The following is a 20,030-nucleotide window of genomic DNA, read 5'->3' as shown; positions in this document are numbered from 1 at the left end:
AGCAGTTCAAAGTCCCGATATACTGTGCCTTGCACCACCAAAGTCGCTACACAACCCGCCCGGATGTCTGCGGACTGCGACCCAGAGGCCAAATGGAACCTCCGACTGACCGGCCGCGTTGCAAGTCCGCAGCGTTGCACTGTGTCCGGGTGAATAAAACTCCCAGTGCTGCCCGTGTCAAACAGGCATCCAGTCCAATGCCCCTCCACCTGGATGTCCATCATGGATCTTGCAAGCTGGTGTGGGGCGCTTTGGTCGAGAGTCACAGTGGCCAGAGTTGGATCGCCGTCGGGGTACCCGGTCAGCATCGGAGGGTCGGGGGCGGGGCATGCTGACGCCGACAAAGATGGCCGCTCACATCCGGGGTACCCGGTCAGCATCCGAGGATCGGGGGCGGGGCGTGCTGACGTCGACAAAGATGGCCGCCCACATCCCGGCATGCAAGATGGCGGCCCCCACGTTTCACCCGCAGCGCTGCACTCCGCTCGAGGTTGAGACTTACAGACCTTGGCGAAGTGGCCCCGCTTTCCGCAGCTGGAGCAGGTCGCTTCTCGCGCTGGACAGCATTGTCGAGGATGTTTCTTTTGGCCACAGAAATAACAAGGCACGAGTTTCTTACGGGCCACAGCCGTGGTCTGGGTCGGGGAGCTCGTGGAATCGCGACTGGCGGCGGCGTTGGTGAATTCGCTCCCGGGAGCCGGCGGTGGCGGGGTCTGAGGCGTCCACGAAACCGGCGGGGAATCGCGCGACTGGACAGCGTCGGCGTTATGCCGCGCAGCTTCTAGAGCGTTGGCCATCTCTATCGCCGAGCTTAAGGTAAGATCCGAGTTCTCCAGCAGCCGCTGGCGCATGTACACTGACCTCAGTCCCGTCACAAAGGCGTCTCGCACCAGCAGCTCCGCATGCTGTTCTGCCGTGAGCGTCTTGCAGTCACAAGCTCGGACGAGTGTCTGTAGTGCTCGGAGAAACTCAGCGCACGATTCGCCAGGCCGCTGTTGCCGGGTAGCTAAGCGATGTCTTGCGTAGACGGTGTTCACCGGCCGCAGGTACTGTCGTTTGAGGGCGTCCAGTGCCCCTTCGTAGGTCGGCAGGTCCCGGATAAAGGAGTAAACTTTGGAGGAGACCCTCGAGAGTAGGATTCTGTGCATAACGGCGGGTTCAGTCGCACGAAGCTCCGCCAAGTACGATTGGAAGCATGCAAGCCAGTGTTCAAAAGCGAGAGCTGCGTCAGGGTCTTGAGGGTCCAAATCCAACCGGTCCGGACGCAAAACGGGTTCCATGTTTTAAAACTTCCAGTCAATAAAATTGATGCACCATCAATAACTCACACTGAGACGTAGGCGAGATATCGGCTTTTATTGACTGGAAGAAGGAACCAGGAGTGAGTGTCTATCATACAAGGTCCTGGAGACTGAGGCCGATCTTCAGGCCGCAGGTCTCCTTTATACAGGGGCCTGTGGGAGGAGCCACAGGAGCAGTCAGCAGGGGCGTGTCCCGACAGGCACATAGTTCACCACATGTTCATTCAGTAGGATTTGTAACCCCCCCCCCCCCATCTTACCCTCATCAACTGCCCCAAAGTCCTGTGGGGTATGTTGTTCTGGATACTGTTTTCAGACCTTTGAACAGTAATAGCGACTGAAATATAATTTTTAAAAATGGCAGAAATAGCTTTGCTAGATGCCATGTGACAGTTTGCTCTGAAACAACAAAAACTTTAGGTACATCTCATATCGGAATCTGTTCCATTGCTTAAACAGAATTCGACAGTGAAGACAATGAAATCATCTGCCATATTGTGAATTTTAATAGGCCATGTCTACTGAAAATTTGGCAATGGCAACCAATATGATCAATATTTCAAAACTTTAAAAAAAGATGAGTACAAAGGAACTGTTTGCTACCCTTTGCTAATTATTATTGAATTCCACTAATTGATCTATTGGTTCCAGCATTCGTTGTCAGTGTATAACCAGCCACCGTTTCATGGGATTAATTCAATTTTAAATCATGCCTACTATAAATACTTGTACCCGCCCAAGACCATCGTGTACCTGGTGCATTCTGGCTTTCTCTGCACGTCTCTTGAACATGCTAATGGCAAGTTGGAGGACATGAAGTCAGAGAAAGACATTGAAGCAACTTGCTCCTTGGAAGTCCTCTGTGGATTCTGACTGTTCATTCCCTCAGTGCTTCATTCTAACTGAGGCACAGAACAAGAATGATAGGGGCCCTTCGATCTCTGAGTGAGGTGGGGTAGGAAGTTACATCACCAATACACTTGACAGGTTGGTTTAACTGGGTGGCTGCCCTCGAGGCATCAATACATCATGGTTCAAGAGCACAGGGACAATTTCTGCCAGCGTTTTAGCTCCATGTTCAAGGAAACACCATCCACAAATATAAATATATGAATATAGTTGTGCAAATTGTAAATAACAATAATAATAAACAGAAGGTCAGAGATGTAACTGAATGCCAAAAAGCCCGAAAAGACTGGCTTCCTCTTGCTAGCTTGCACCTTCTGTTATGCTGAATAGTGATGATATCTGTGTCAAGCACCTGGGAATCTTGGAAGCAATCATAAATTAGACATTTATTATTAATAAATGACAGACAGTAATGGACTTGTAATTCAATAATATAAATGGCTAACTTGCCTCTTTGATGGATCAGCAATTTTATATATCGAAGCAAGTGGCCAGCTTTTGCATCTGGTCCGTGATGGTATTACTCAGTCTTTCTGTGGTGTCCATCATCTCTTTGCTATTGCATTGTTACTGAATTCAAGTTTACAAGAAAACATCCTTTAATGAAGGCAGTAATTGGCAATTAATAACCAACAAGGTGTCAAAAGTCAGAACACACGATGCGCTCAGTTTGTAAGTGTTCATTTACATTTATATACATCGCACTGCTTCTTCTGTTTCAACAAAATTATAAGAAACTACTGTAATCAGGTACTTATTTACTTCAACATACAGTTGTAAATTCTAATAACAAGAAAACTGAAATAAAAATGGAAAATACTGAAAACTCTCAGCTGGTCAGAGAGCATTCACTGAAAGAAAAATGGATTTAACTTTTCAGGTCTGACACCTTTCAACAGAACTGAAGAGGAGAGCAAAGAAATCAGATTTCAGTTCAAAGTTCAAATGTAAATTTATTATTAAATTACATATACGTCACCATATACAACAATGAGATTTTTTTCATTTGGGCAATCACAGTAAACACAAGAAACACAACAGGATCAATGAAAGACCATGCCCAACAAGGCCGACAAGCAGCCAATGTGCAAAAGACAACAAACTGCACAAATACATAAAGAAAGAGAAAAAAAGAAACAATCATATTAAATAAATAAATAATTCGATTTTAATTGACTTTATTTCTTACATTCTTCACATACATGAGGAGTAAAAATCTTTACGTTACATCTCCGTCTAAATGTGCAATCATAGTAATTTATAATAAATAGAACAGTCAACATAACGTAGAAATACACTCAAATCAGCGTGAGTTCATCAGTCTGATGGCCTGGTGGAAGAAGCTGTCCCCGAACCTGTTGGTCCTGGCTTTTATGTTGCTGTACTGTTTCCCAGATGGTAGCAGCTGGAACAGATTGTGTTTGGGATGGCTTGGGTCCTCAATCATCCTACGGGCCCTTTTTACACACCTGTCCTTGTAAGTGTCCTAAATCATGGGACGTTCACAACCACAGATGTGCTGGGCTGTCCGCACCACTCTCTGCAGAGTCCTTTGATTCAGGGAATTACAGTTCCCATACCAGGCAGTGATGCAGCCAGTCAGGATGCTCTCAATTGTGCCCCTGTAGAAAGTTCTTCGGATTTGGGGGCCCATACAAAACTTGCTCAACTGTCTGATGTGAAAGGAGCGCTGTTGTGCCTTTTTCACCACACAGCTGGTGTGCGCAGACAACTTGATGTCCTCGGTGATGTGGATGCTGAGGAATTCAAAGCTGTTTACCCCCTCAACCCCAGATCCATTGATGTCAATAGGGTTAGCCTGTCTCCATTCCTCCTATAGTCCACAACCAGCTCCTTTGTGACATTGAGGGAGAGGTTGTTTTCTTGATGCCACTGTGTCAGAGAGATGACTTCTTCCCTGTAGGCCACCTTGTTATTGTTTGAAATAAGGCCAATCAATGTAGTGCCATTGGAAAATGTAATAAAAATAGAGAACATAGATAAGGGGTCCTTGAAAGTGACTCCATTGGTTGTGGGAACAGTTTAGTGATGGGGTGAGTGAAAGTGAGTGAAGTCATCCCCTCTGGTTCAAGAGCTTGATGGTTGAGGGGTAATAATCATTCCTGAACCTGATGGTGTGGGTCTTGAGGCTCCTGTACTTTCTTCCTGATAGCAGCAGTCAGAAGAGAGCATAGCCTGGATGGGTGGGTGTGGGGGTTTCCTTGATGATGGATGCCGTTTTCCTGTGACAGTGCTCTGGATAGATTTGCTCAGTGAAGGGGAGGGCTTTACCCATGATGTACTGGGCCATATCCATTACTTTTTGTAGGCTTTTCCATTCAAGGGGATTGGTATTTCCATACCAAGCTGTGATGCAATCAGTCAATATACTCTCTGCTACACAGCTATAGAAGTTTTTCAAAGTTTCAGATGACATGCCAAATTTTTGCAAACTTCTAAGGAATTAGAAGTTCCAGAGGAAGTGGGGATATATGGGAATAAGAGAATATTTCTAATAGAGTGAGACCAAAATGAGGCAATTAGTAGCAGATTGCGCTTCTATTTTTTGTTATGGTTGAAAGGCATGCCCAGCAGACCAGTCTACATTAATGCAGAGAGATAAGCCAAAATTATGGAAGGATCACTGGCAGAAATGACCAGTTCTGATGCAGGCAGAGGGGAAGAGTGAGCTATCGAACTCCATCTGTAGGTTTGCAGATGGTAGTGCAGTAATGGGCCGTATCTCACACATCACTGTGAATTAGAGTGCGGGAAGAAGGTTGAGAAACTATCGACAAGATGTGCTAACAACGAAAGAGCTGGTCATTGGCTTCAGTAAGGGGGAACTGCTACATAAAAGGTGTCAAGGTCAAGAGAGTTGATCAATTCAACCTCCTAAGACTGAACGTCAACAATCATCTGTGAACAGAAGAAATTCTTCACATGCTGGAAATCCAAAGCAACACACATATCTCGAGGAACTCAGCAGATTCAGACAGCATCCATAGAAATGATCAAACAGTTGACAATTTAGGCCAAGTCTCTTCTTCAGGATTGCAAAGGAAGAGAGAAGATGGCAGAATAAAAAAGGTGGGGGGAGGGGAAGGAGGACAAAGTAAAAAGTGTAGGTGAAGCCAGGTGGGTGGGAAAGGTAAATGGTGGAGAGGAACAAATTGAATAGAAGAAGAGAGTGGACCACAGGAGAAATGGAAGGAGGAGGGTCAGCGGAAGAGGTGATAGGCATGTAGAGAAGAAGTAAAAGGCCAAAGTTGAAATTAGAAGAGGGGGAGGGAATTTTTTTTTTTGAAAGGAGAGATCAATATTCATGCCATCAGGTTGGAGGCTACCCAGACGGAATATAAGGTTTTGCTCTTCAGTTTTGAGGGTTGCCTGATTATGGCACAAAAGGAGTCTTTGGACTGACATGTCGGAATGGGAATTGGAGTTTAAATATTGGGCCACAGGGAATTTCTGCTTTTGACAGATGAAGCGCAGTTGCTTGACGAAGTGGTCACCCAATTAACAGCGAGTCTTACCAATGTAGAAGAGACAGCCTTGGGAGCACCGGATACACAGACAACACCAGCAAATTCACAAGTTGCCTCACCTGGGAGGACTGTTTGGGTCCCTGAATGGAGGTGAGGGAAGAGGTTAATAGGCAGGTGTGGCACTTTGGCTGCTTGTAGGGGTAAGTGCTGGGAGAGAGATTAGTGGGGATGGGCAAATAGACAAGGTAATTATGGTTCCCTGCAGAAAGCAGATAGTCAGGAGAAGGTAAAGGTATGTTTGCTGGTAGGATTCCTTTGGAGATGGCAGAAATTGCAGAGAATGATGTGTGGGTGTGAAGGTTAATGGGGTGGTTAGAACTCTATCCCTGTTAAGGCAGCAGGAAGATGGGGTGAGCACTGATGTTTGGGAAATAGAGGAGATGCAGGTGAGGGTAACATCAATGGTGAACGAAAACTCCATTCTTTGAAGAAGGAGGACATCTCTGATGCCCTGGAAAGGAAAGCCTCATTCTGGGAACAGATGCAGCAGAGACAAAGGAACTGGGAAAAGGAAATGGCATTTTTACAGGACACAGATTGGGAAGAGGTACAGTAAAGATGTTTGTAGGAATCAGTAGGTTTGAGTTCAGCATGCGTGTATGAAGCAACACCAATGCAGTAGCAGAGGAAGAGTTGGGGAGTGTTACTGGAGAGGTCTTGGAATATGGAATGTTCTACGTAGCCAATGAAAAGGCAGGCATAGCTGCGACTCATGCCAGTGTCCATAGCTACTCTCAAGTCTGGAGCAGGTGGGAGGAGCCAAAGGGGAAATTGCTAAGGGTGAGGACCAGTTCTGCCAGACAGAGGAGGGTACTTCTGTAGGGGAACTGGCTTTTTTTTATTGAGAAAGAAGTGGAGACCCTTCTTGATGGGAAACAATAGTATGTGCTTGACCTAATGGCTCAGAAAACTTCCAGCACCTCTACTTCCTCCGGAGGGCAAAGATATATGGCTTGTCCCCTTTGACTCTCACCAGTTTTAATTGCTACACCACAGGAAGTATCCTGAATGGATGCATCATCTTCTGCCTGTGAGTGTAAGAAGCTGCAGAAAGTGATATACACAGCTTGATACGTCACAGAAACCAGGAGATCAAAGATGTGGGAAATGGATGAGGTTTGCACAAGGACTTTGTCCACCATTATTAAAGGGGAAAGACACACGAGGGGGAAGATACTTCAGAGATAATTATATAGAAGGACTCATCATCAATGTAAATGAAGGAACTGAGAGAACAGAATGGAGGCTGTGGGAGCTGGTGGGCTTTTAATGGACGTTTGTGGCCAGCAATCTCTTAAGTTAGACATAGAGGAAGGAGAGGGAAAGGAAGAGTCAAAATGGATCAAGTGAAGGTGAGACAGTTGAAAATGGCAACAGGAATAAGGAAAGTTTCGGGCTCTGTTTGCATGCAGAAAGCAACGTCAATTCCATCACCAATATATTGGAAAGGGTTTAGGAGGTAGGTCTGGCTGTTCCTGAAACAAAAACTGTTCCACATATCCCACTAAAAGACAGGCAAAGCTTCACCTCATGAGGTGCCCATAGGCACTTTTGATCTGGAGGAAATGAGAGGAGTTGAAGGAGAAATTCTCAATGTGAGGGCAAGTACAATGAAATAAATCAGTGTGCTGGGACTCATTTCATGGTAAAATGATAGGGCCCTCAGATAATAAATCTCTAAGCTCTTCAGTTTTAAGATCAGTAGGCAATCAAAGAAGGATGAATCATAACTCTATTCACTTCATATGATTGTACAATACATCAGAAAGATCAATTCCATAATCTCATCATGTTTAGCCAGAGTAAGCAAGTTCTTCTACTTTGGTGCAAAGTAATCCATGAGCATATTAAACTAGTCTACTAATGTCTAAAGAGTAGCCCCATCGGGTAAGAGTGAAATGAAGGGTTAATTAGATGATATCATATTATTGCATCATGATGAAAGCATTCAGTACAACCAAGTGGAAATTAAAATCAAGGCATTATCACCACTGATTACAATCTAACGAATAACCCTGAGCATGGGTACAATTAAACCAACTGCAGCATAGCGGTTAGCATAATGCTATTACAGTACCACTGTTTCAATTTTGCCACTGTCTGTAAAGAATCTGTGTGTTCTCCCTGTGATCAGGTTGGGCTTCCTGTGGGTGCTCCTATTCCGAGGATGTACTGTATAGGTTAATTAGTTAATTGGGCATCGCAGGCTTGTAGCGCTGGTAGGGCCTGTTGCTGTGATTGATCTCTAAATAAATCAGTAAGCAATAGTACCTTTTTGGTATGTTGTTGTGGTGAACTACATATACCTGTCTTGACACCCCCCCCCCCCCCCGCTGACTGCTCCTGTGGCTCCTCCCACGGACCCCGGTATAAAGGCGATTGGAGCCTGGGCCCTGCCCTCAGTCTCCAGGATGTAGTGTGGTGGTCAATTGCTGCTTGTTCTTTCTTCCAGCCAATAAAAGCCAATATCCCGCCTCACGTCTCGGAGAGTTATTGATGGTGCATCAGTTGTTCTGTTTCTTGCCCAACCACTAAGAGTATGCTGGCGATAAACAAAACCGAAAGAATAAGGATGCAGCCAAGAGAGGTTTGTGACAATTCTAGGTAACCAGGGAGGATTGTAAAAGCTGTCAGTGGAGAGGAGTCGGGGGTTTGGAGGAGGTGGGCTAGGTTTCCATTCAGAAGATTTGCACAGAGACCTGTGAGGAAGAGCAGTACCTCCTCCTTGCCCATGAGCTGTTTGTTAAAATACATATTCTGCTGGACTGGAATGCACTGGTCTTCATTTGGCTGTTTCATTACCCAGTCTTGGACAATGTTAACTCCGACCGTCTGCCAAAATATCATGAGCAGATCTAGCTCCCCAAAGCAGCAGATGTATTACACTCAATGCTATTACCACAGCAAATATCACAGAATTTTACCTGGCTTTTACTCTCTCCTTCCCCTCATGAGTATTTAAAATTATACTCCAACAACTCTATTGTAGAAAAAGCAGGAAGGAGATCCAGGAAGACATGTTAAAGTATTGCTTTAGTATTCTACAGAGTAAGTAAAATGTATGAATATTATCCCTGCACATTAGGTATCAGATCAATCTTATTCATGCAGCTGTGGATAACATAATTTTCTCTGTTACGTACTTGGTATTTAAAGAGACCCACCCACAGCTTTTTTTTTATTAACCTCAATCAGAACCATTTTTAGTTGCTGTTCTAATTAATTCTGCACAAATGTTATTTCAAACAGGCCTAATGATTATGAACATCATTTGGATAAGTAGCCAAAATAGCAAAAAAGATCTTGTTCTTACTGCACTGCAACACTGAAAAAATGCTTTCAATATCTTCATTTTGAAAATCGACTTCATTAAGGATCTTTGTTCACACTGTTTTAATTTTTGTTAATTATTAATTTTAATTATTAATTTAATTTTTCCGCTTGTAAACTTCCTGTGATGATGCATTAAAGTCATCCACTAAACTTCCCTTTCTTTCTTTATTATGAGAGAGCTCGTCGTTCTTCAGGCAGCCAGCTTTTGAAAGCATTGGGACAGCACAATTTACTTCAAGAAAATCGATGGGTGATTCACTGAGAGAGCCTCTAAAGTAGGAACGATCTAAGTAATAGCATCTGCAAAAAGGCAATGGAGATAGATGATAATGGCCAAATAAGACAAAGGCAAGGCTTTCTGTGACATAATTCAATTTCAAGACCCCACTGAAAATGAGCACGTTCTTAATGCTTTGACATAATCTATGCGACGTTTCCACCTTCAGGAGAAATTATACCCTGCTTTTAGTTATTGAAGTTATTGTTTAAAAATGTCACTTCTGATTTTCCATGCATACATCCTACTAAAGCCTATCATGATTATTCATATATTCATATTGCACAAGAGATTTGAAATATGGAAGATTACCTTTGGATTGTGTGTTTAAAAAACAGTAGTGTAGTAATTACTACTGTCAATGTTAGTCTGTTGAATTTATGAGGTGTTATGTTATTTCTGGCGCTGATAATAAAGCATTTATTTAGAAAAGGTGAAATTCTTTTCTAAAATGTGGCACAATGGAATACCCAGTCAACAGCTTAAACATTTTCTAATTAATATCACTATAAACAGTTCCAATCCAATGACAAAATTGAAAAGCTCACGTGAGATATCAAAATCCTGGACAAACCTTGAATGACAGTATTCTCAGAAAATGCTGTAAATAAATCTATAAACTTCCCTTAATACATGTAAAAATGCCTGTACTTTCCTTATCCCGATATTGATTGCTTGTGTTACAGCAGTTTTAGAAGCTGCTTTATGGTTTTATACTTTTTTTTTATTAAACAAAATATACTTTATTCCAAAATAAAAGTATATACAGTAACCATTCAAAGACTTTCAATTCTTCACAGTTGGTACCATTACTGTCTTTACATTTTCAAAGTTCTAATGTTTTGCCACCCATGCGGCACTTTATTCTTTCATATTTACATTCGGGGGTATACTCCCAACCCCTCACACCTCAACTCCCACGGGAGAAGGACCCTAGACTGTGGTCCTTCCCCACCAGGCCCTTGCGGTGGCTGCACCGAGTTTGAGTGCGTCCCTCAGCACGTGCTCCTGCAGCCGAGAATGTGCTATTTGACTAGAGGAACATGGCCCATTATTTCAGCATCTTCAGAGTCTCTTATGTCCCCGTTACTTTACAGTATATGCTACAAGTATCTACTGGGAAACTTGTGGTAGATACTGTCTGCAATATGTGAAGCATCTACAAGTTCTTTGAGTACACTTACATGGAAATTCAAAAGAGCGTTTGCCTAAGACAAATACACTGGCTAAGCTGGGCTGTCATCAGTAGGTAGTGCCAGAGTGCCAGCCGGGGAAGGCACCACCAATGAGTTGCCCTGTTTCACGTATTGCACCAGCAGACCTAGAAACACACTGCAGATAACACTGCCAATCAGAAGACAGATCAAGAACCAGACTCAGGGTTGCTTTTCAAAACTTTGGTGGAAAAAAATGTTCACCAAACACAGTCGGAATTTGGATCCATTTTAATGAACGTATAAACAAAATACTGCAGAGGATTGAGTTTTGGAATATGAATAGGGTACGCTGTGATAATGTGGAAGGTATCTGTAACAAGCATGCGAAAGGTCGTTGACTTGAAGTGTCAACTCGGTTTCTCTCTCCACCCACTCTGCCTGACTTGCTGAGTATTCCTGGAACTTTCTGCATCTTTCTCCTGAAAGATGAAATGGAAGGAGACGATGCGCAAAAACTCCAACAGGTCAGGAGAACCTGAGCTAATATTTTAGCCCATAGACTCTTTATCGGAACTGGGATCGAGAGAGGAGTTACTTTTAGGTTGCAGAAAAGGTGGGTTGAAGGCTACTAGGACACCCTTCTGAATGGGAGGCTAGTATTTCCTAATTTACAGAGCCAGAAGTTGAACAAATTAATGAAGGCATTTAGAACATAGAAATCTACAGCACATTACAGGCCTTTCAACCCACAATGTTGTGCCGACCATGTAACCCACTCTAGAAACTGCCTACAGTTTCCCTACCATATAGCCCTCTACTTTTACTAAGCTCCATGTACCTTTCTAAGAGTCTCTTAAAAGGCCCTATTGTATCCGCCTCCACCACCGTCGCCGGCAGTGTATTCCATGCACCCACCACTCTGTGTGAAAAAATTGCCTCTGACATCCCCCTTGTACCTACTTCCAAGCACCTTAAAACTATGCCCTCTTGTGTTAGCCATTTCAGCCCTGGGAAAAAGCCTCTGGCTATCCACACAATCAATGCCTCTCATCATATTATACACCTTGAATAGGTCACCTCTCATTCTCTGTCACTTCAAGGAAAAAAGGCCAAAATCACTCAACCTATTCTCATAAGGCATGCTCGCCAATCCAGGCAACATCCTTGTATTTAGAGGGTCATTTAGAGAGACAGAGAAAATAGATAAAAGGATATGTAAAGCTGTGAAATGCAACATGAAGCTATTGCCAAAATGATGCAAAAATGATTTCTAGAAATATATAACAAATCTCTACATATCTAAGAAAAAGAAAATCTGAAGTAATGTTACGTGTGGATAATCTTACAATAGAATTGGCCTGTTCGCAATAATAGAAAAAGGAAAACAATTCAGCTGAAATCAATGATTTAAGTAAACACAGGGGATTCTGCAGATGCTGAAAATTCAGAACAGCACACATAGAGTGTTGGTGGAACTCAGCAGGTCAGGCTGTATGAATAAACATTTGGTGTTTGGGGCCGAGACCCTTCATCAATGATTTAAGCACTGAGTCGCAAAGGCTGTAACATGCACAGACATAGGTGGAGTGGTACTCCTCAGGCTTCAGACAGATAAGTCAAGGTGAAAGTGGGATGGAGAATTAATGTATCAGACATTTGGAAGCTCAAGGTCATCCTTGCAGGCTGAACAGAAATTCTCTACAAAGCTCTCATCAATCCTCATTTGTTTTCTCAAATGTGGAAGAGATCATACTGCAAACACAAATGCAGTACACTAGATCGGAAGGTGGCGACATCTGGGAATATATTCACGTGAGAGGTTGCTTAGTGTAAATCTAATCAAAAGAGTTCTGACAGAGGGTCTTTGAGGTGAGACATTAACTGTTTCTCTTTCCAAATGCTGCTTGACCAAGCAATTTTGTTTTTTTTATTTTACATTTGCAGCTTTTTTAATTTACAACTGAGCTATTTGTTAACACAAGAGATTCTGCAGTTGCTGGAAAACCAACAGCACACACACAAAATGGTGGGGGATCTCAGCAGGTCAGGCAGCATCTATGGAAACAAATAAACTGTTGATGTTTCGGGCTGAGACCTTTCATCAGGAGTGGAAAGGAAGGGGGGAGATGCCAGAATAAGAAGTTGGGGGGAGGGGAAGGAGGACAAACTCGAAGGTGATAGGTGAAGCCACGTGGGTGAGGGAGGGGTGATGAAGTAAAAAGCTGGGAGGTAATAAGTGGGAAAAGCAAAGGCTGGAGAAGAAGGAATTTAATAGGAGAGGAGAGTGGGCCACAGGAGAAAATGAAGGAGGAGGGGCAGCAGGGGAGGTGATAGGCACATAGAGAAGAGGTATGAGGTTAGAGTGGCGAATAGAAGAGGGAAGGGGGGGAGGGGAAAATTACCGGAAGGAGAAATCAATGTTCATGCCATCAGGTCAGTGGCTACCCAGACAGAATATGAGGTGTTGCTCCTCCAACATGAGAGTGGCCTCATCCTGACAGAAGGGGAGGCAATGGACTGACATGTCAGAATTGGAATTAAAATGGTTGAATACCGGGAAATTCTGCTTTTTGCGTATGGAGTGGATTGTCACAATGTATACTGGCTGTGTCAGAATCCAAGTGCAGAGGAAGGACAGACTCCACTGTAGACACAGCCACATCAGGTTTAATATCACTGGCATATTATATATAAATAAAATAGTTGCATTAAAAATAATGCAAAATCAGAAATAATTAAAGTGAGATCGTGTTCATGGATTCAATGTCCATTCAGAAATCAGATGGCAGAGGGGAAGGAACTGTTCCTGAATCACTGAGTGTGATCTGTAGGAACATCTGAGGTACATCTGTAGGAGTTTTCAAGTATTTTAGGTGACAAACCAAATTTCCTCAAACTCCTGCTGCAATATATCCGCTGTCTTGCCTTCTTTATAGCTCTTCCTTTATAAGATATCAGTGGCTCGGCCAAGGGTTGCCATGAGACGTAACATTCTCAAAACTAAGACCCCGCAATTAGTGCTAATTGGGTGTTTCTTTAAATAATACAAATAACATGGAATCCCTGAGCCCACCAAAATAAATTTAACAAGTTTAAACAGAAAGCACCAGGAGACCGCATTACAAAGAGCTAGTCACTTGAGAAACATCACAAGGAACTCCAAACAATTAACAACTTTCATTAAACAGCAATTAACCAACTAAGGTGCTCTAAAAACCTCAGAGCCCAAAACTCTCCGGCATCCCGGACAAACCCGAAGAGCTCATTACAGCAGAGGTTCTTGACAAGCAATGTCTTGTTATGTTAATCATGTTTGTCAACAATGTTTGATATCATTCTGTTTGACATACGGAGGAATCTTGGGCTACAAGTCAGTGGAAACACAGGTAGATAGGGTATGGCATACTTCCCTTCATTGGTCAGGACTTTGACGATAAGAGTTGGCAAGTCAAGTTACAAATGCATGAACTTTTTTTTAGCCCCGTTTGAAGTGCTGTGTATGGTTCTAGTGACTACGTCACGGGAAAGATCTGGAAGCATTGAAGAGGTACAGAAGAGGTTTACCAGGATGTTGTCTCCTGTATATAAGAGAGTGTTTTTTATAAGGAGAGGGTGGACAAGCTTGGATTGTTTTTTCTGTAGCATCAGAAGCTGCTGGGGTGGTGGGGGGATGACCTGATAGAATTATGAGAGGCATAGGTAGTGCAGATAGTCACAGACTTCTTCCCCAGGCTGGAAATCTCATTTACTGGGGGGCGTCATTTTAAGGTGAGATGGGGAATGTATAAAAGAGTTTTGTGAAGTTAAGTTTTTTGTTACACAGGATGATTGTGGAAGCAGTGATGGTAGCTACATTAAAGAAGCACTTAGACAGGATCATGAACAGACAGGGAATGGAGGGATATGGACCATGTGCAGACAGATGGGATTAGTTTAAATTAGCGTCATGGTTGGCACAGATATGACTGATCAAAGGGTGTGTTCCTGTTCTGTTCTATGTTTGAGCTCTTCAACCTTATAAAGTATGGTACATTAAATTTGCATACACCATATTTGTCTTTCCAGTGTTAAATTTATCAAAATTTCCACTGATGTGTCCCCAAACAGATATCATATTATTTTTGGATTGCCAGAAAATGTAAGGCTAGTAATGTCAACTCTGAGTCAAGGTTCCATTCCTGGGAATGAAGGCTAATAATCTAGGCTGCAGTTCTGAAGGGGAACTATGCTGTCTGACAGAAGGTTAACAGAGGGCTTACCTGCTCTCTCACACGGATGGTAAAGGCATGCCAGAACAGTGTTCTAATGAAATGCTTAGAGTTTTCCCTGGTGTTCTAGACAACACTTTCGCTGTACTGGCATCACTGCAACAGATTATTTGGAGGGGATCTGACTAGGTGAAATCTGTAATCTTTTTCACTTCAAAACTATGAGTACACACTAAGTGTACTTAGTGGTCTACAGGAAATATTGAAATCATTAAAGGTGCAAAATATAAATGGCAGTCTTTTTCATTCTTTTAAAAGTATATTGACAAGCATCTCTCCACTGAATGATCTGTGGTGAGGTACTTCTGAGGGAATGACTTGCCTGATCATATGCCTGCTTATCTTTATATAGTGTCAACAAAACCCAGACCCCACAGTGATGAATATGGCAAGAAGATACCACCTCCTAAACCAAGGCGTGACCCAAACACACAGCTCAGCACATCCTTTGATGAAACGTATGGCACAAAGCACAGTAGTCGAAAGTCAACCACTGGAGCAAGCAAAGAGAGTGCTTCTGGACAAGCTTTTAGTCCAACTAGGGGCACTGAGGAAGAAGAGCCAGTCTACATTGAAATGGTTGGAAATATATTACGCGATATTAAAAAAGAAGATGACGATCAAAGTGAGGCAGTTTATGAGGAAATGAAGTATCCATTATTTGATGAGGTGGTCCAAGACTTCAAATGGGGCAGTCCAGGTCATATAGACCCTCATTCTCAGTGTCCTACTCCAACTGTGCCTGAAGTGGATATTACAAAGTCTTCAATCCCATCAAATCCAAAGGGCTTATTTTGTGAGATTCCACCTCCATTCCCAAATCTGCTCCCTCATCGCCCCCCTCTATTAGTGTTCCCGCCAGCTCCGAGCCAATGCTCACCAGCTTCTGACGAATCTCCTTTAACTCCTCTTGAAGTCATAAAGCTCCCAGTGCTGGAAACAAGCATATCTTATATCAAGCAAACTGGTGCTTCCCCATCATCTCTCCCTGCTCAGTCTTCCGGATACCAGAAAGTAGAAAAAGACTTACCATCTTCTCATGGAATAAGTGCAACTGGAAGGCCCTCTTCCCCACCACTTCCATCAACTCTTTATAGGACGCCATCACCTCATGGTCTTCAATCTCATTTTAGTCACTCAATAACCCCATCTCCTGTCACTATGGGGCGGTCCATGACTCCATTAGGCCTAAAAAGACCCCCGCCCTATGAGTCTATACATCCACCACCAAGATGTTCTTCCGCAGTGCCTCAGTCCACAGTGAAAACCCCAGTACAGGAAGGAGGAAAGACGGGAAATATCTCTTCTTCCCAAGGATCTGCGCATAGTGGGTCACGCTCCAGAACGCCAACCAGTCCTTTGGAAGAACTCAGCTGCCTCTTTACCTCAGGAAGGAGTTTATTGAGGAAATCAGCCAGTGGGAGGAAATCCAAGGAGCCGATGGAAAGTAAGTGATAATTTGGATTTACAGTTTATGAAAAATAATGATAACCTGAAGCTTAAATATTGTGGGTGTCCGTTGAATGCAGGAATACACTTTGAGTCCTTTCTGATATTTAACAAGTAAAGGAGCTGGTGTAAAACAAAGAATTAATAGATTATATAGAGAATCAAGAGGTATTGGCCTGATGAAAGAAAGTAACACTGAGGCAGAAGATTAGTGTAATCTTATTGAATGGTGAAGAGACACAAGGTGCTGACAGGATCATCCCCGCTTCGATTTCCTATGTTTATCTGTTCTTAAAACAGACTATCCTCAGTTTAAGTGGAGAGGTTAAAAAAGTCAAACAGATGTTGCACAAAGGTAAATCTTTTCCACTCTTTTAACCAGCGTGATGATCCAATACATATGGGATTAGACTGTTGTCTCCTTTCAGCCAGATGTAGAGGAGTAATTTTGGCTGTGCTCCTGTAGGCATGCAGCCATCACAGAATCTGTACAACTCTCAATGACAAGTACAGAATGCTGTACTGTACCCAAACTGAGATTGCCTGTATTGATGCCAGAAAAAAAAACATAGAATAATATTTCTTTCCCCAGCACCTGTGACCTTCAACTTCACCAGGATGATGCTTGCCAAAAATAACAGGCTGGATGTTGATCTCCGTGGTAAACAAACAACAGCAACCCTGTAATACAGGTGTTTTTTATCCATTTCTTTTATTTTTTTTTGCCCCATAATCCGGCTGTCACAAAAGAAAAACAGCATCTATTGCCCATTCCTAATTGTTCTTGAGAAGTTGCTGGAAAGCCATCTCCTTGCCCCACCTGCTTCCGATCATTCTCAGCAACTGTGGTGGAGATACATTTCCAAGGTTTAGACTCAGCAATGCTGAAGGAGTATGTTGTCATGTGGTGATGGTTTGGGACTTGGAGGAACAGAGGTGGTTTTTCTCTTGTCCTTGTCCTCCTTGGTAGCAGACATTGCAGTTTTATGGTATGATGTCAGAGTAACATAGGGGAATATTTGCAGTGCATTTTGTCTTTGGTAAATATTGCAGCTGCTGTGGACTTGTGGAGGAGGGAAGGACTATTTACATTGGTTGTTCCAGAGCCAATTGATTGGGCAGAAATATCCTGAATGACTGGTATGTCTACTACTGCTGAAAATGAACTAATCCAGGTTATTCTATCACATACCTGACTTAGATAATCAAAAGTTTCTGAGTTGTCACTTGCTGCAGGGTATCCAGTTGGGTTGCCCTCAGTATTTTGACGGTAGCAGGTTCAGTGGTGGCAATGTCAGAGGTAAGGTTGGAGGAGGTCATTGTCCTGCACTTCTGTGACACAAGTGTTAACTGCTCTGGTCATTTCCTGTCAGAATGTGTCCATAGCCTTGTTTTGTGCTGGTATGGACTGTTTCACTCACTAAGGATACACAAATGGAATTGAACTCCACCCACAACCATCCCTACTTCTGAGCTAATAAAAGATGGAATGTCTTCGATGAAAGAGCTGAAGATGGTTGAGCCTAGGATTTTGCTCTCAGGATCTCTATTAGTAATGTCCTCAGTCTGAATTGGTTGACCTCCTACAACTACAACAAATTGCCTCAACGAAATGTTTGACTCCAAACAACAGAGGGCTTTTCACTTAATGTCTATTGACTTTAGTTTTTATGTGGGTTCCTTGATGTCCTTCTCAGGCAAAAGCTGCCTTGATATCAAGGGCAGCCATGCCTACCTCTCCTTTGGAATTACGCTCATGTATTTCCATGCAGATCAAGGTTGTAATGAGGTCTGGAACTCAGATTTGGGTACCAGCGATCAGGCTATTGGTGGCTAAATTCTGCTGGATGGCACAGTCAGTAACAGCTTCTGTCACTTTGCTGATTGAGTGGTAATTAATGGATTAGATTTGTCCTTCTTTTTGCTAACAACACATGGGCAATTTTCCACACTGCTTGGTGGAGGCTGGTGCTGTAACTGTACTGGAACAGCTTGGCTGGAGCTGCAACTAATTCTGAGGCACACGTCTTCGGTACTAACCTGGGCTGGTGTCTGGATTAATGGTCTTTGCTGTTCCTGGTGCTCTCAGCCACTTCACATAGAGTGGGTCGAACTTGCTGGAGGCTCGCTTCTGCGATGTGGAGGAAGCCAAGTTCTGTGTCTATATGTAATTTACAGATGAAGCTGGTTGAAACTACTTTACCTTGGCTGCAATGATATTCCATCACTGAGTGTGGTGCCATTGTTGGAAGCTCCTCCTGGGGCCGGCTGTTTGCCCCAGCACCATTCACAAGTAAGTGTAATAGGACTCCAGGGCTTCGGTGGGAGTTGTTGGTGGTTTGATTGTTCAGGTCTGCCGATGGATCCTGCTGTTTGCCCATTGCATCTCTGATCCTTCAAGCTGCCATCTCTGATGTATGAGACATTCTATAATAATAATAACTTGCTTACAGAGCACTTCTCATACAGACAATGTAGTTTAAACTACTTTACAATGGGATAAAGTGCAAACATGAAAATAAAAGGCACACAATGTTAATGTAAAGAAAGGTTAAATAAATGGGCTTTGAGCTGACATTTATAAGTGTCAATTAAATCTTCATCCCTTATAGTATTAGGTATTGAGTTCTACAAGTTAGGAGTGTAGTTGGCCTACCAATTATCTTTTGAGGGAGGTTGTTTAAATTTAAGAGATCAGCAGAAGGAGACTTAAGAGCTCAGCAGGGTTATAAAACTAAAGCAATTCTGTGACGTACTCTGGTCCCAGACCATTAAGAGCTTTACAAACAAATAAGAGAACTTTAAAATCAATTCTAAAAGGTACAAGAAGCTAATGCTGAGTAGCTAGAGTAGAAATTATGTTTCCTCATCCCAGTTTTAATTAAAAGTCATGCAGTGGCATTCTGAATGAGTTGAAGTTTGTCAATAGATTGTTTTGGAAGGCCAGTAAAAAGTGTATTGCAGTAATCTAGTCTATAACCAATATAAAGGCATGAATCAGTTTTTCAGAATCATTATGTGACAGAAGTGGGCATATTTTTGCAATATTTCTTTTAGAAATGCTGCTCTGGTCACCTTCTTTATGTGGGAACTAAGATTCAAATCTGAATCCAGGATTACACCCAGGTTTGTCACTTCTGATTTTACAAGGGGAGCCAAGTTCCAAAGTTTTTCAAGAAGTTTATCTCTTTTGGCTTTGGGACCAACCAAAAGTATTTCAGTTTCATCTTCATTTAGTTTTAGGAAATGATTGCTCATCCATTTTTTGTATTCATCCATCTGTAGGAAGACTTGCTTCCAGAAATCTTACCTGTACAACATTTTCCATTAAGGCTACCATAGAGTCATAGAGCACTACAGCACAGAAGCAGGCCCTTTGTCCCATCCAGCCATCTCATCTTTGCCAACCTGGTATTCTGCCTCGTCCCACTTAATTGCACCTAGACGATAGCCCTCCATACCCCTCTCATTCATGTACCAGTCCAAACTTCACTTAAATGTTACAATTCAACCCACATCAACCACTTCAACTTTGAATTTCCTTAGGGGTAAGATCATTCCAAGAGGTCTGCCTGTTGCATTTCATTGTAAATGTCATGGCATGTATAGGAAACTCCAGGAGAATCGTCACTTACAGTTATGGCGTGAGTACCAGAAACAAGGTGTAGAATTAAGCAACCTCACCTGAGCATTAATAAAGAGGTTACCAAGCAACAAGTGTCTCTTGATCCCATTATGAATGGCAGCACCCGTCGCTTTGCCGATGACTCAGAATTGACTGATTGGTC

General features: G+C 42.9%; 1 protein-coding gene across 1 annotated transcript in view; it reads left to right on the top strand.

The window, feature by feature from the left end:
• The window catches only part of nyap2a (neuronal tyrosine-phosphorylated phosphoinositide-3-kinase adaptor 2a), a 198,647-nt gene that overhangs the window by 94,453 nt on the left and 84,164 nt on the right, over positions 1 to 20,030 (top strand). Inside the window, exon 3 of the mRNA XM_059963176.1 lies at positions 15,146 to 16,240. Coding sequence (XP_059819159.1) covers positions 15,146 to 16,240 — 1,095 coding nt within the window. The remainder of the gene's footprint in view (positions 1 to 15,145; positions 16,241 to 20,030) is intronic.

Source organism: Hypanus sabinus, chromosome 2 (assembly GCF_030144855.1).
Source record: "Hypanus sabinus isolate sHypSab1 chromosome 2, sHypSab1.hap1, whole genome shotgun sequence".
NCBI lineage: Eukaryota > Metazoa > Chordata > Chondrichthyes > Myliobatiformes > Dasyatidae > Hypanus > Hypanus sabinus.
This window is presented reverse-complemented; position numbering and strand designations above follow the sequence as displayed.